Source organism: Pseudophryne corroboree, chromosome 8 (assembly GCF_028390025.1).
Source record: "Pseudophryne corroboree isolate aPseCor3 chromosome 8, aPseCor3.hap2, whole genome shotgun sequence".
NCBI classification, from domain to species: domain Eukaryota; kingdom Metazoa; phylum Chordata; class Amphibia; order Anura; family Myobatrachidae; genus Pseudophryne; species Pseudophryne corroboree.
The window spans coordinates 384,169,375-384,183,020 of record NC_086451.1 but is presented as its reverse complement, the minus strand read 5'-3'; the positions used below and the strand labels follow the sequence as shown (position 1 = coordinate 384,183,020).

At 42.4% G+C, this 13,646-nt stretch overlaps 1 protein-coding gene across 1 annotated transcript in view; it reads right to left on the bottom strand.

The window, feature by feature from the left end:
* Positions 1 to 310: 310 nt before the first annotated feature.
* Positions 311 to 13,646, bottom strand: part of LOC134949195 (cdc42 effector protein 2-like) — a 49,941-nt gene continuing 36,605 nt past the window's right edge. The window contains exon 2 of the mRNA XM_063937645.1: positions 311 to 8,149. Coding sequence (XP_063793715.1) covers positions 7,278 to 7,982 — 705 coding nt within the window. The 5' untranslated portion in view covers positions 7,983 to 8,149 and the 3' untranslated portion in view covers positions 311 to 7,277. The remainder of the gene's footprint in view (positions 8,150 to 13,646) is intronic.

Genomic DNA, 13,646 nt, shown 5'->3' with positions numbered 1-13,646 from the left:
TAATATGCACCTTTCTCCTGACAATGCTCAAGTTTTCCTGATGGAGGGATGACAATAGAACTCACAGATTATAAGCAATAAACTCACAGTTTACTGTTCATATCTATTAACAGCACATTAGTTTTATATACAGTAGTATAATATGTAGGTATCACACAATTAGTAATCTACTTCACAAAATAAGTAAACTATAGAGTTTTTCTTTATTAAAATGAACAAAGAAATGACTCTCTACCTGGAGAAAGTGGATGGGAATATGTATAGTGATCTATGAATAGTAGAGAATTAATTTTGAAAACAATATATAAATATAAAAGCATTGTTGCAAATATTTATTTCCATGTAAAGTAGAAATAGGATAATGTCTATACAGAAATCACAGACGAAGTTTAGTCTAAAACGGAAAGTAAAATGAATGTTTGTAGTACTACCAAAACAGTCCAGCAGAGGGCAGCGGAGAAGGACAATGGATAACTACTGATTGGTTTCATTTGTTGTCAGGACTCAGGAGAAGCATCATTGGGTGCTTGTTTTAACAGGAAGAACAGGGTGCAGTCTGATATTTTTCTGGGACTGCAGTAGAGGACCTCATGTCATACTTGCCTACCTGGCCCTCTCCATGAGGGAGAAAATGCTCTGTTCCTGGACTTTCCTGGAAATGTATGATTGCCATCACCTGTGGTGAAACACCTTTCTTATCAATTAACTAGCTCACCACAGGTGATGGCAATCATACATTACCAGGAAAGACCAGGAACAGAGCATTTTCTCCCTCTTGGAGAGGGTCAGGCAGGCAAGTATGCCTCATGTATTGCATTTCAATAAAGCCAGGTAATAGTTTCTTTAACTTGTCAACAAATATAAAACACACAACTTAAAAAACTCTCGGCACAAAGTGTAACAAAGATAAATCACTCATAGGAACACTTCTTCATTACAAGACAGCAGTCAGCATAATAAAGGAAAATGACTGTATAGTAGCTACAGTATGTAGCCACATAGATACCCACTGCACTCTGCTGCGATGGCCGACATTGCGAATCACTTTATTACATCTCCAGTAGCTGCAAAGCCTTGATGTGCAGGCAGAGTGAGGCTCATTATCTGTTTTCTGATCAGCTGCAAAAAAGCAGACCACAGTCCCCTTATCTTGTAACTGTAATGTGTTCTGTAGATAAACTTATATATAGATACTATGAGCCCAGATGGAGCAGTCAGTGTGATTTTTGGACCAGGAACCCCATACCTCATGGAGGTTGCTTTATTAGATTACCCTTCTATGTGCGTCACCCCACTAAAACTATATTCCGCATATCACATGTCTCCTCTATACTTGGGACCGTCTGAGGACTGCAGTCCAATATTTCTAATATCATGTCTCCCCTATACCTGGGACCATCTGAGGGTTGCAGTCCTATATTCCACATATCACGTCTCTACTATTCCTGGGACATCTGAGAACAGCATTCTTATATTCCTCATATCACATGTCTCTCCTATACCTGGGACCATTTGTGGACCAAATTCCTATATCACATGTATCCCCTATATCTGGGACCATCTGAGGACCGCATTCCTATATTCCACATATAACGTCTCTAATATTCCTGGGACATCTGAAGACCGCATTCCTATATTCCTCATATCACATGTCTCTCCTATACCTGGGACCATCTGGAGGACCGCATTCCTATATTCCACATATCACGTCTCTACTATTCCTGGGACATCTGAGGACTGCATTCCTATATTCCTCATATCACATGTCTCTCCTATACCTGTGACCATTTGTGGCCCAAATTCCTATATCACATGTCACACCCCTATACCTGGGACCATCTGAGGACTGCATTCCTATATTCCACATATAACGTCTCTACTATTCCTGGGACATCTGAGGACTGCATTCTTATATTCCTCATATCACATGTCTCTCCTATACCTGGGGCCATTTGTGGACCAAATTCCTATATCACATGTATCCCCTATACCTGGGACCATCTGGAGGACTGCATTCCTATATTCCTAAAATCATGTCTCCCCTATACCTGGGACCATCTGAGGACCACAATTCTATATTCCACTTATCACATGTCTCTCCTATACTTGGGACCATTTGTGGACCGAAGTCCTATATCACATGTCTTCCCTATACCTGGAACCATCTGAGGACTGCATTCCTATATTCCTAAAATCACGTCTCCACTATACCTGGGACCATCTGAGGACTTCATCCATATATTCCACATATCACGTCTCCCCTATACCTGGGACCATCTGAGAACTGCAGTCCTATATTTTGCATATCACATGTCTCCCCTATATCAGGGACCATCTGAGGACTGCATTCCTATATTCGGCATATCAAATGTCTCCCCTATACAAGGGACCATCTGGGGACCGAATCCTTATATTCCACATATCACGTCTCTACTATACCACCTGGGACATCTGAGGACCACATTCCTATATTGCTCATATCACATGTCTCACCTATACCTGGGACCATCTGAGGACTGCATTCCTATATTCCGCATATCACGTGTCTTTCTAATACTTGGGGATCATCTAGGACTTCACAATGTTGTGTCACTTATCATTAATGGATTATCAGAGAAGTTTACCATCCCTCAAACATGTGTCTTATACTGGTGACCACCTGAGAACTTCGCCATACTTACGATGTGTCCTTCCTAACCTAGGGACTGTCTGAGGACATCCCCTTAAGGTTCTACATATCATGCTTCTTTCCTATACTAGAATCCACCACAGGACTTAACACTATGGATTTACAGATCGTATATCATTCTTATACTAGGAAGCATCAGAGGTTTGCATAATAAAGATCTACGGAACACATATAATTCTTATACAGTATAAGGTACCACGTAGGGATTCACCATAGGGCAGTGGTTCCGTTGTGGTGCCACAGGTTGGTGGTCCAAGAATAAATCAAATTAGTTATAGCTCATATGACAAAACAACAGCTGCTACCTGCCAGCCATAAAATGTGTGGACAAACAGAAGCGTAACCCTGTCCACCATCACATAACTGACCCTAAGGAGGACAGGTAAGCATAACAAGTTAATTATTAAAAAATAAATAAATAGAATTTCTCAGTAAGAAACATTTGGCCTAGCGGTGCCGTGAAAAACTGCTGATACATATTCAGTGGTGAATTTCCTAGGGACGGCACCTGTTGGGGGAGGGCACTTGGATGTTTGTGTTGGTACTGTCAGACTGAAACGTATCAGTAACTGCAAACTATTTCCACTTTTCTGTACCATTTGCTATATGGAATAAACGCACAGGTTCTCAAACTCGGTCCTCAGGACCCCACACGGTTCATGTTTTCCAGGTCACCTGTAGATTTTTAAAATGTGACAGTTGGTGATACAAAGTTCACCTGCCGGGTGACATGGAAAACGTGGACAGTGTGGGGTTCTGAGGACTGAGTTTGAGAACCACTGGAATAGAGTGTAACCAGGTAAGACATGCACATACTGCCTATGAAAGTTGTTCTACTTAGTAAATATTTAAAATTAAAACATTTTTAATAGTTAAGTGGCTTTTATTTATTATTCTGTTAAATTGGCTATCATGTAGTGAGGGCTTATAACCATTCAACTAAAATAATAACATTAGGGGGGGTTCTGTTTTGCCTACCCCTAAATCTGCGTCTGTACATATCTTATTTATTACTTAAGTTTCACTTGAGCACTCTTCATCCCTTTCTCTCCTCTGTCTAATACCAAGGACATCCCAGGAGGACCTTTTATATAAGGCATAGATCCCTACACAATAAGGTGTCTCTGAGCTATGCAAACTCTTTTGTGTTTGCAAGACATTCTATTCACAAATATAACAGTCCCCACAGTGGTCAGCTGTTTTATGGACCAGTCCCTCCTAGGCCTAGAATTTACTAGAGATAGTGATGTGTGATTATCAGTCAGTCACCTAATGCCGATTTGATTTCCTGTGCTTTGTGTTTTAAAAGTTTTAGAGCCTATTTATTACGCAGTTCTGCCCTTTAGATATATGGAAGCTGCTACCTACAATGTAATACGATAGGAAACAGGAGATATCTGTCAACTCTTGCAGGAGCCATCACCGTATTTTTCTATGGGGATGGTATGTCACAAGTTCTGCAAAGTGTAGCTTTCCGGATCTTGCATGCGTGGGCTAACACTATCTTCAAATGGCATTAGCCCTTTGCCTTGAGTGGGTTACCCCTGCTGGAGAGTGGGCTTGAGGTGATCACGGTGGGCCTGATTCCATCAGAATCAGAATCGGTTTATTGCCAAGTATATCAGTACATAATACACAAGGAATTTGTGCACGTGCAGTAGCACAGCCCAAATCTGGTGCGTTTTCTTCCAGCAATTCTTATACAGTAGCCTGTCCCGAAACCAGTGCGCCTTCATCCAGCACCACATGCCCAGTAACCCGGCCTAAATCCGGTCCCAGAAGTGACTCTCACTAACCACGAGACAGGCTCTGGTTCCTTAATAACAATATATTCATAATTGTGCCTATGTTATACATGTATGTTACCATCCAATCCTCAGGGAATCCTAACAGGACATGTTGTCCATACTCCGTGCTGGAGCAATGGTGTAGTGACAGTCATTACTGAGTGACATTTTTAAAAGAGCCACAGTCCATTCAGATCCTTTCCACAATGATGTCCTAATCTGGACCAATAATATTGCACAGATTTCTGTCTACTAGTGAATGTTGCACATATTCCTCTCTACTAGGACCTAATTGCCCTCTCTACTAGGACCTAATCGTCCATAGTTATTTCATTGTGATATGATCATCGCCACTCAGTAAGACTGACAGGAGAGCTCTGGTAAAGGTAAAAGGTTTATGGGTAATAGAGAGTCAATCATGGTAACTGTACTATATCATGAGATGTATCACACAGACCTATAGGGCATCACAAAACTTAGGAGAGGTCCTAACATACATATATTTATATGGTCATACTTTAATATTTACATGAGACAAATACAAAGGAAAAATAAAAACTATAGGGTTAGCTTCCTATTAATAACACATCCGGTATTTTGTCTCTTCACTTGCCAGGAAATGCACTTTGAATCCATTTCTGTTATTTGTAGAAAATGAGACTTCGGATAACAGAAAATGTTCTAGCTCCATAATAGACGGAGGAGAGAAAGGTTCACATAAGGGATGAGGTGTGAATATTTAAGTTTGTCAACTTTGCTGATATGAAGCCTTAAGAAACCATGGTCAGGATGTAATGCAGTTCGAGTTCAGCAGCTGTGCGGGATGCCGGACAAACTTATTTTTTAAAGGGGCAATCATTTACAAAGCTTTGTAAATGTTTTCCCCTTTAAAAAAAAAAGTCCACGTTTGTCCGGCATCCTGCACGGCCGCTGCATCTGAATTCATAACATCCCGCCGCATATATATATATATATATATATAAAATCCAAAGCTGTAACACACATTCATATGATTGTGGATTGTTAACGACACTAAGAAGAGACTGGGCATCTCCGTTATACAGAGTGCAGGCCGCCATTACTGTGCCGGACCAATGTAACCTATTCATTCCCTGTGAATCAGTGATGTCACTAGTTACACTAAACCAATGAGAATGGCAGCAGTGATGTCACTAGTTACACTAAACCAAAGAGAATGGCAGCAGTGATGTCACTAGTTACACTAAACCAATGAGAATGGCAGCAGTGATGTCACTTGGTACACTAAACTAATGAGAATGACAGCAGTGATGTCACTAGCTACACTACACTAGTGAGAATGGTAGCAGTGATGCCTCTAGCTACACTACACCAGTGAGAATGGCTGCAGTGATGTCACTAGCTACACTACACCAGTGAGAATGGCAGCAGTGATGTCACTAGTTACACTAAACTAATGAGAATGACAGCAGTGATGTCACTAGCTACACTACACTAGTGAGAATGGTAGCAGTGATGCCTCTAGCTACACTACACCAGTGAGAATGGCAGCAGTGATGTCACTAGTTACACTAAACTAATGAGAATGGCAGCAGTGATGTCACTAGTTACACTAAACCAATGAGAATGATGGCAGCAGTGATGTCACTAGTTACACTAAACCAATGAGAATGATGGCAGCAGTGATGTCACTAGTTACACTAAACCAATGAGAATGATGGCAGCAGTGATGTCACTAGCTACACTACACCAGTGAGAATGGCAGCGTGATGTCTTTGGTTCCCAGTTATTAAGGACACTGTTTCTGAGTATCTGTTCAGTGCACATCATGTAGGCAAAAGGAGAGGAAACAAATGTGAATAACAGTAAAAACAACTTGTCATGTCTATCACAGACTTACATGTGTTACATGGTCATAATGCTGACATTCTGAATGTCGGCACAAGAATGTCAACATGGTCTGAATGTTGATGTTGAAATAACACCAACATTCAATATAGCGGCATGACGCCATGTCGATATTGCGAATGTCGACGATGGAAGTCGACAGTCAAATTTTGTATGATTTTTAGGGGTAGGGGTAGAATTAGGCTTACTCCTGCCCAGAACGGACAGTCGCCTGCTGTACATGCCACCTGTCCACAGTCACAATGTTGATATTCTGGCAATGTTGACATTATGACAACATCATGAATGTCAACATGTGACATGTCACCCTCCTGTCCATGTCGACATTCTCAACGTCGACAAATGCTACAACACCCATTATATTTAGGTACCGTGTTTGCTTAATATTGCCTGAGACGTAGTTTATACGCCAATACAACTGTTTTGTTCTCAATGATTGTTCAGAATGGTATCTGGTCAGAAGAACAACAGTAACCTTGGCTACCGTCAACCTTCTGACTGGACACCTTTCTGGGTTGGGTCAGAATGTATGACAGGGGGGTGTATGGGGGGGGGGGGGGTCGCTTACTTTGCTGCAGTAGGGTACAGTAGACAATATGGAATTTTACACTACGTTGTAACAAAATGAAAGATACTCAACAACCTGCATTCTGCTTTAAATAGTGAAACAGGTAAGGAATATGGCCTAGGGTTCTATAGGTCTTATACCAGCAAGGTTATTCATACACTATGCCATAACACCTATTGTGCTACTATAAAATACTGTTCCTATGGCAATAATCACTGATCACAGAGAGATATTGTCCCGATGATAGTAGTCTGTCAAACATTTTGCTGTCTGGAGCATTCCTGTACAATAATAAATAGTGTCCATAAATGTCTATATACAAGGTTTTGGTGTGTTCGTTTAATCACTAAGTTTTATAATCATCCATTATCCGCAAGATATCGTCCAGGATTGACGGGCCGAGATCCAGCTCCAGCCCGAAGAGAGACTCAGTAGGAGGAATGTCTTGGTTGTGGGTGACGGAGCTGTCCGTTTTGTCTTGTGATACGTCTGCCCCATGTTCTGGATTGAACATGCTGCTCTCAGTCATGGAACCATCAGATGAGCTGGTTGAAGCTGTCAGAAACCGGCTGCTTTCTTCTTTTGAGAAAGAGGAAAAGGACATCTCTTCATCACTGCGAAAGCATCCCTCCCCATAGCTGATGGACATGGAACGCTGGCTTGGGACTTCTTCCAAGTGGAGTCTGGGAGGTTTTGGAGGGGCTCTCTCCTTACCCTGTGTGCCACTGACGACAGGGAGAGAGACTGCATTTTTAAGGAAGGGACGGAAGCCCCCATCACTGTCGTGAGAGTGAAACTCTTGGTCCAGACTGTTGTCTGCGCTCTGGATGGTCAACTTACGTACCTGGTTTGGAAGTACGTCATACTTCCCCTGCAAGAACGAAAGCTCCCCAAACATGTCCTCTTCTCCTTCTAGCCCAATGTGAGCGCTGTGTCTGAAGTCTCCCAGAGGGGGGCTGATCATCTCCCTTGATAAAACATCTCGCAGTTTGGGCTTTTTACCGCGCTTGGGAGTTGAGGTTTTCAAATAAATTGGAGTTTTTGCCGGCATTTTGGATTTACAGCAATGGGGACGAAGGAAATTCCGTATAGACCCTTTCAGTGACGTGGAATGCACCACACAGGGCCTCAAAGATGCTTGGAGGACATTGTCTCCATAACTCCAGAAATTTCTTCACTGTTGGTCAGACACCTTGTTCTTGTTATCTTCCTGCGGATCTGAAAGAGAAATAGTATAAATTAAGCATGGAAGGATTTACAATTTTCCAATGATCAGTTTATATTCATTGCAAATATATTCAGCTGAGAACATTATACCATATAAGATTGAATAGCCTATCTATCTATCTATCTATCTATCTATCTATCTATCTATCTATCTATCTATCTATCTATCTATCTATCTATCTATCTATCTATCGCGGTTTAACCAGGAAGGGTTGGCATACCCATAAAAATAACTATTCTCTATGCTTATTTCATGGAATTTGTATAAATAGATATCCGGGGTAAACCAGGGCCTGTGGGATAAGCTTCCTTCCCCTTAAACAAACAGGATGGACGCCCTTCCACAGTGAATCACAGAATAATTGCCTGTCACAGTAACTTTCATACCATTGTGCTACGGAGACAAGACCTCTGATTGTACAGAGACAGAAATCCAGCGAGAGCTCTAATAGAGACTTATGGCAAAGTGGCATGGTCCCCTGTACAGGCACAGTATATGCCACACATACTCTATCTATCTATCTATCTATCTATCTATCTATCTATCTATCTATCTATCTATCTATCTAGTTTCTCTATTGGTGTCATGAGCCATTTATAGTCAGAGAGTTTTGTGCTACTGTAGGGTTATAATGCAGCAGACACTTAGTGGATGGCCTTCTGCTGATCAGAATACATGCACTACCAGTCTGATACCACTGTACTTGCGCCTCCACTCCTATGTTTAGAAATGTGCCTGTGGGGAAGATAACTAAGACAGCTGCTAGATTTTAGGATACTTCAAAAAGTTTGGATACTTGGGATAAGTAAGCCTAGTGATGATAATGCTGGTTGTCTTACAGAGCCTAAAGCAGATTGCACAGGACAGTATCTTCTACTATTGCTGGATAAACATTTAGGGGACTGCTGGAAATACATGTACATTATGGAGCAAATTCCTAGTTCCCCCGTACAGTAGTCCCATTATCCACCCGGTGACCATATAATTTGGATCATGGACACCATGGGATAGATTTATTAAAGGTCGATTTTTGACGATTCCAGATAGATTTCAGGTCGATCTTAATCGATGTTGGGCATCCAGGCAGGGGCGCTTTAACAGAGGAGGGGGCCCGTGTGCACCTCTGGGAGGGCCCCCTCCTCTGCACTGCGCATTAGTCTCCGGCAATCTTCCGGAGTCTACTGCGCATGTGCAGGTCTCCGGAAACATGGCGTCTGCTATGTTCCGGAGAACAATTTGGCTACTGTACATGTGCGGTGGCCATTTTGGCTGAGCTTTTCACAGGCGAGAGCAGTGCCCGACGCTGGTGAGTATTAAAATATGGGTGCACTGTGTGCAGTGCGGGCCCCTCCTGAAACCAGGGGCCCGTGTGCACCGCACACATTACACCTATTATAGAAACACCAATGCTTGCAGGTTTACACATTTACAACACATTTACTAACATTCAAAAATTAATATAAAAAATAAACTAGTAAATGTGTGGTTTAACCCTTGAAATATATATATATAGACTAAACTATATAAGAGAGCGCAAATAAGAATTAAAAACAATTTATTATTATCATAAAACCAATTGGTGAAAAAACCTATTATGAACAAGGAAACACATCATCATTTGAATACATAAAGGCACCAAAGAACTGTAGAAGAATGATGCAATGCAGTGTATACCAATATCTTATATAAATGTTCATCTACTTCGGACTCTCCTGGACTTGTGGATGCTTCATGCTCTTTTTTTGTATTTATTACCACTGACATGGCTATATTAGCTGATGTCCACTGGTGTTATACTTAAGATATTTATCCATATACACTTGTATGTGCCACTTAATAAAGGATAATTATTTTGTAGCTAGGAGCCGTTATGTTTCTATCCAGTTTTGTTATACAGATTGTATGCCAATTATATAGACTCGGCAGCAGCTGATGTATCACTTATACTTTGTCCATTATGTGACACAATTGGTAACAGTTCCTACCTTCATCATTATTTTTATTATTATTTAATGTTTTTTTAAATTAACTATTGTATTCAAATTGGTTATATATATAAATCTATATTTATAATATGTTTTGTGTATAAATTATGCATTGTTGAATTATTGATGCTATTTAAACCACACTTTTAAATCCAATCTTGATGCACACCTGCATGCATTTTATGTGCAGGTGAAGGGAATACCTGCTGGCAATTAACATGGGAGTAACTAAAGGCCCGTTCACACTGGTCGATGTATCGGCCGTTCTCTTGCACGGCCGATACATCGCGGGACCGTCGGCCAGTGTGTACGGGCGATACGTCTGTGAACTCCGTTGTTCACAGACGTATCACGTCGGCCGCGCAGCACAGCCGACAGCCAATATATCTAACGATATATTGGCGCGTCGCTGTGTGTGTACGTGGCGGTCGTCCGACCGCCCGTACACATGCTGCGGCGGCCGGCGGTGATTGACAGGTGAACTGGGCGGGCGAGCCCGCCCGCCCGCCCAGTTCATGACGTCAGTCCCCCGACGGATCGGGCAGTGTGTATGCACAGCACACTGCCCGATCCGTATATAGATATATCTGCAGATCAATTGATCTGCAGATATATCTACTAGTGTGTACCCACCTTAATACCTATTGGTGGCTGATGCTCTTAAATACCCCATATCCCCCTGCATCAGGAATACCTTCTGAGGAAACCGACAATTGTGTACGTCAGAGAAACGCGTCAAGGACATTTTTATATTGGACTTGGAAACACTAATATACTCAGGACAGCTGTATCTACTTTGCTGCCAAGGTGGGAACGCAGAATAGCTCCGGTGAGGAGTCCTTCAAACAGCACCGAGGAATCGAGGCTGAGCGGCGTGTAGCTGCAGCCAGGTGCTGCTCCCTTCAACAAAAGCAGATAACCGCGGCCAGAACGAGAACAAACACCGGTTCCGGTAATTAAAGCGACTCCAGCAAGGGAACATCCAGCGGCGTGCTGCCGCAGCCGGGCACTGCTTTCTTTCCGGTAACCTCACACTACAGATTCTGGTCACGGTGAGGTGAGATTAAAGCTTCACTGATTTATCCTCTAGGTAGGAACTGTTACCAATTGTGTCACATAATGGACAAAGTATAAGTGATACATCAGCTGCTGCTGAGTCTATATAATTGGCATACAATCTGTATAACAAAACTGGACTTAGAAACATAACGGCTCCTAGCTACAAAATAATTATCCTTTATTCAAGTGGCACATACAAGTGTATATGGATAAATATCTTAAGTATAACACCAGTGGACATCAGCTAATATAGACACGTCAGTGGTAATACAAAAAAAGAGCTTGAAGCATCCACAAGTCCAGGAGAGTCCGAAGTAGATGAACAATAAGGACTGTAGCGCTATTAATCTGTATTAATAAGATATTGGTATACACTGCATTGCATCATTCTTCTACAGTTCTTTGGTGCCTTTATGTATTCAAATGATGATGTGTTTCCTTGTTCATAATAGGTTTTTTCACCAATTGGTTTTATGATAATAATAAATTGTTTTTAATTCTTATTTGCGCTCTCTTATATAGTTTAGTCTATATATATTTCTATGTTTTCAGCTATTTCAGAATACTGTGTGAGAGCTGCAAACGAGTCAAATTATTAGTGTGGTTAATTTCTTATCAATAGCGCCTGTATCTAATTTTCCGGTATAGGATTATTAGATATATATATATATTCATTTAACCCTTGAAGCCCAACATCGATGAAAGATCGATCTGAAATTGACCAACATTGACTAAAACCGACCTTTAGTAATATACCCACTGGCGTATCTATAATGGGTGCAGTGTGTGCGGTGTACATGGCCCCAGAGGGGGCCCACACCGCACACACCGCACCCATATTTTAATACTCACCTTTCCGGAGTCCAGTGTCGGGCACTGCTCTCGCTGCACCCATTTTTTAAAATACTTACCCCTTTGGAGTCCAGCGCTAACGTCAGCAGCGCTGTGGAATCACCTTGAAAATGATGCAGCTGGAACATTATCATGCAGGCATTAGCAGTATTTACTATAGTGACTAGTTTATTAGTGACAGACAGCACAAATCTGACATGGGTTTAGGTATGATATACCGGTCGTAGGGATGCCGGCGGTCACATGACCGACACCGGCATCCCGACATCGAAGATCCCGATGTTGGAGGGGATAAGTATCTTTACCCCCCACCCCAACCCCACCCTATCCCTCCGGGGAAGGGGGGGGGGGGGGGTGACTGGGGCTGACCCTCCCCCCAGTGCCTAACGCCAAACACAGGCCCTTACCCTATCAGTTACCCTGATATATTCGGATGTCGGCAGTCGGTCTTCCGGTGCCAGTCTCCCGTGTGATGTCGGGATACCAGCGTTGGTCACATAACCACCAACATCACAGGTACAGAACTGATTCCCCCTCTATGGGTATCCACGACACCCATAGAGGGAGAATAGAACTTGTGGCTGCCGATGTCGCATGCCATTTATTTGGGGTGACACTGTGTTTGCATAGTGACACATCAACCCAAGCTCTGTATTATTATCTTATAATGATATGGCGCTGCAAGGATTCCAAAGAGATGGTCAGATGAGAGGTAAAGTGGAGTGTCCTCAACATACAGGTGGTATTGGAGGACAATGAGCACTGAGAGGGAACAGTCAAGAGAGAGAAGAGAAGGGGAAAGATCTTCAGCAAACATCAATAGAAAGGAGGGCGGAGGAGAGGTGAAGGCAGACATACAGAAGGCGTGATTATACAGGTAAGAGGTGGACTATAAGAATCTGGTGTCATGGTAGATGATGAGTGGAGGGTTTGCAGGAGGAGGGGGTGAATGACAGCATTGAAGGCAGCTGTGAGGTCAAGGAGTATAAGAAAATAGTGGCCCCTGGATTAAGCAATAATAATAATAATAATTATTATTATTATTATCATTGCTATTATTATCCTTTATTTATATGGCGCCACAAGGGTTCCGCAGCGCCCAGTTACAGAGTACATACATAATCAAAACAGGACTACAGCAGCTTAAGGGCCCCATACACTTATGCAACATGTCCGACCGTCTTGTCGCAGGCGATCACCCCGGCAGCCTCCCAGGCGGCAGGATCGCCCAAGATACATCGTATGCGGTCCTTTTGCATATGATGTATCTTGTGCGATCCCAGCCATGCCTGCGGGGTTGGACATGATCGCTAGTGCAGTGCGGTCAATCTGGAAGATCCGATCCGATGCTCACGGGAACACGGATCGGAAACACCTCCAAAATGCCTGAATTCATCCGATATATCGGGCCGAATGCCCGAAATCAGATGAAATCGGGCATTATCATTCTAGAGTATGGGTTCCTTTACAGTTGATGACAATATAGGACAAGTACAGGGTAAATACACATAGCTACATCAGCAGATGACACTGGAATAAGTATCAGGTGGCAGAGGACTGCTGGATTTGGTGCAGTTGAAGATTATTAAAG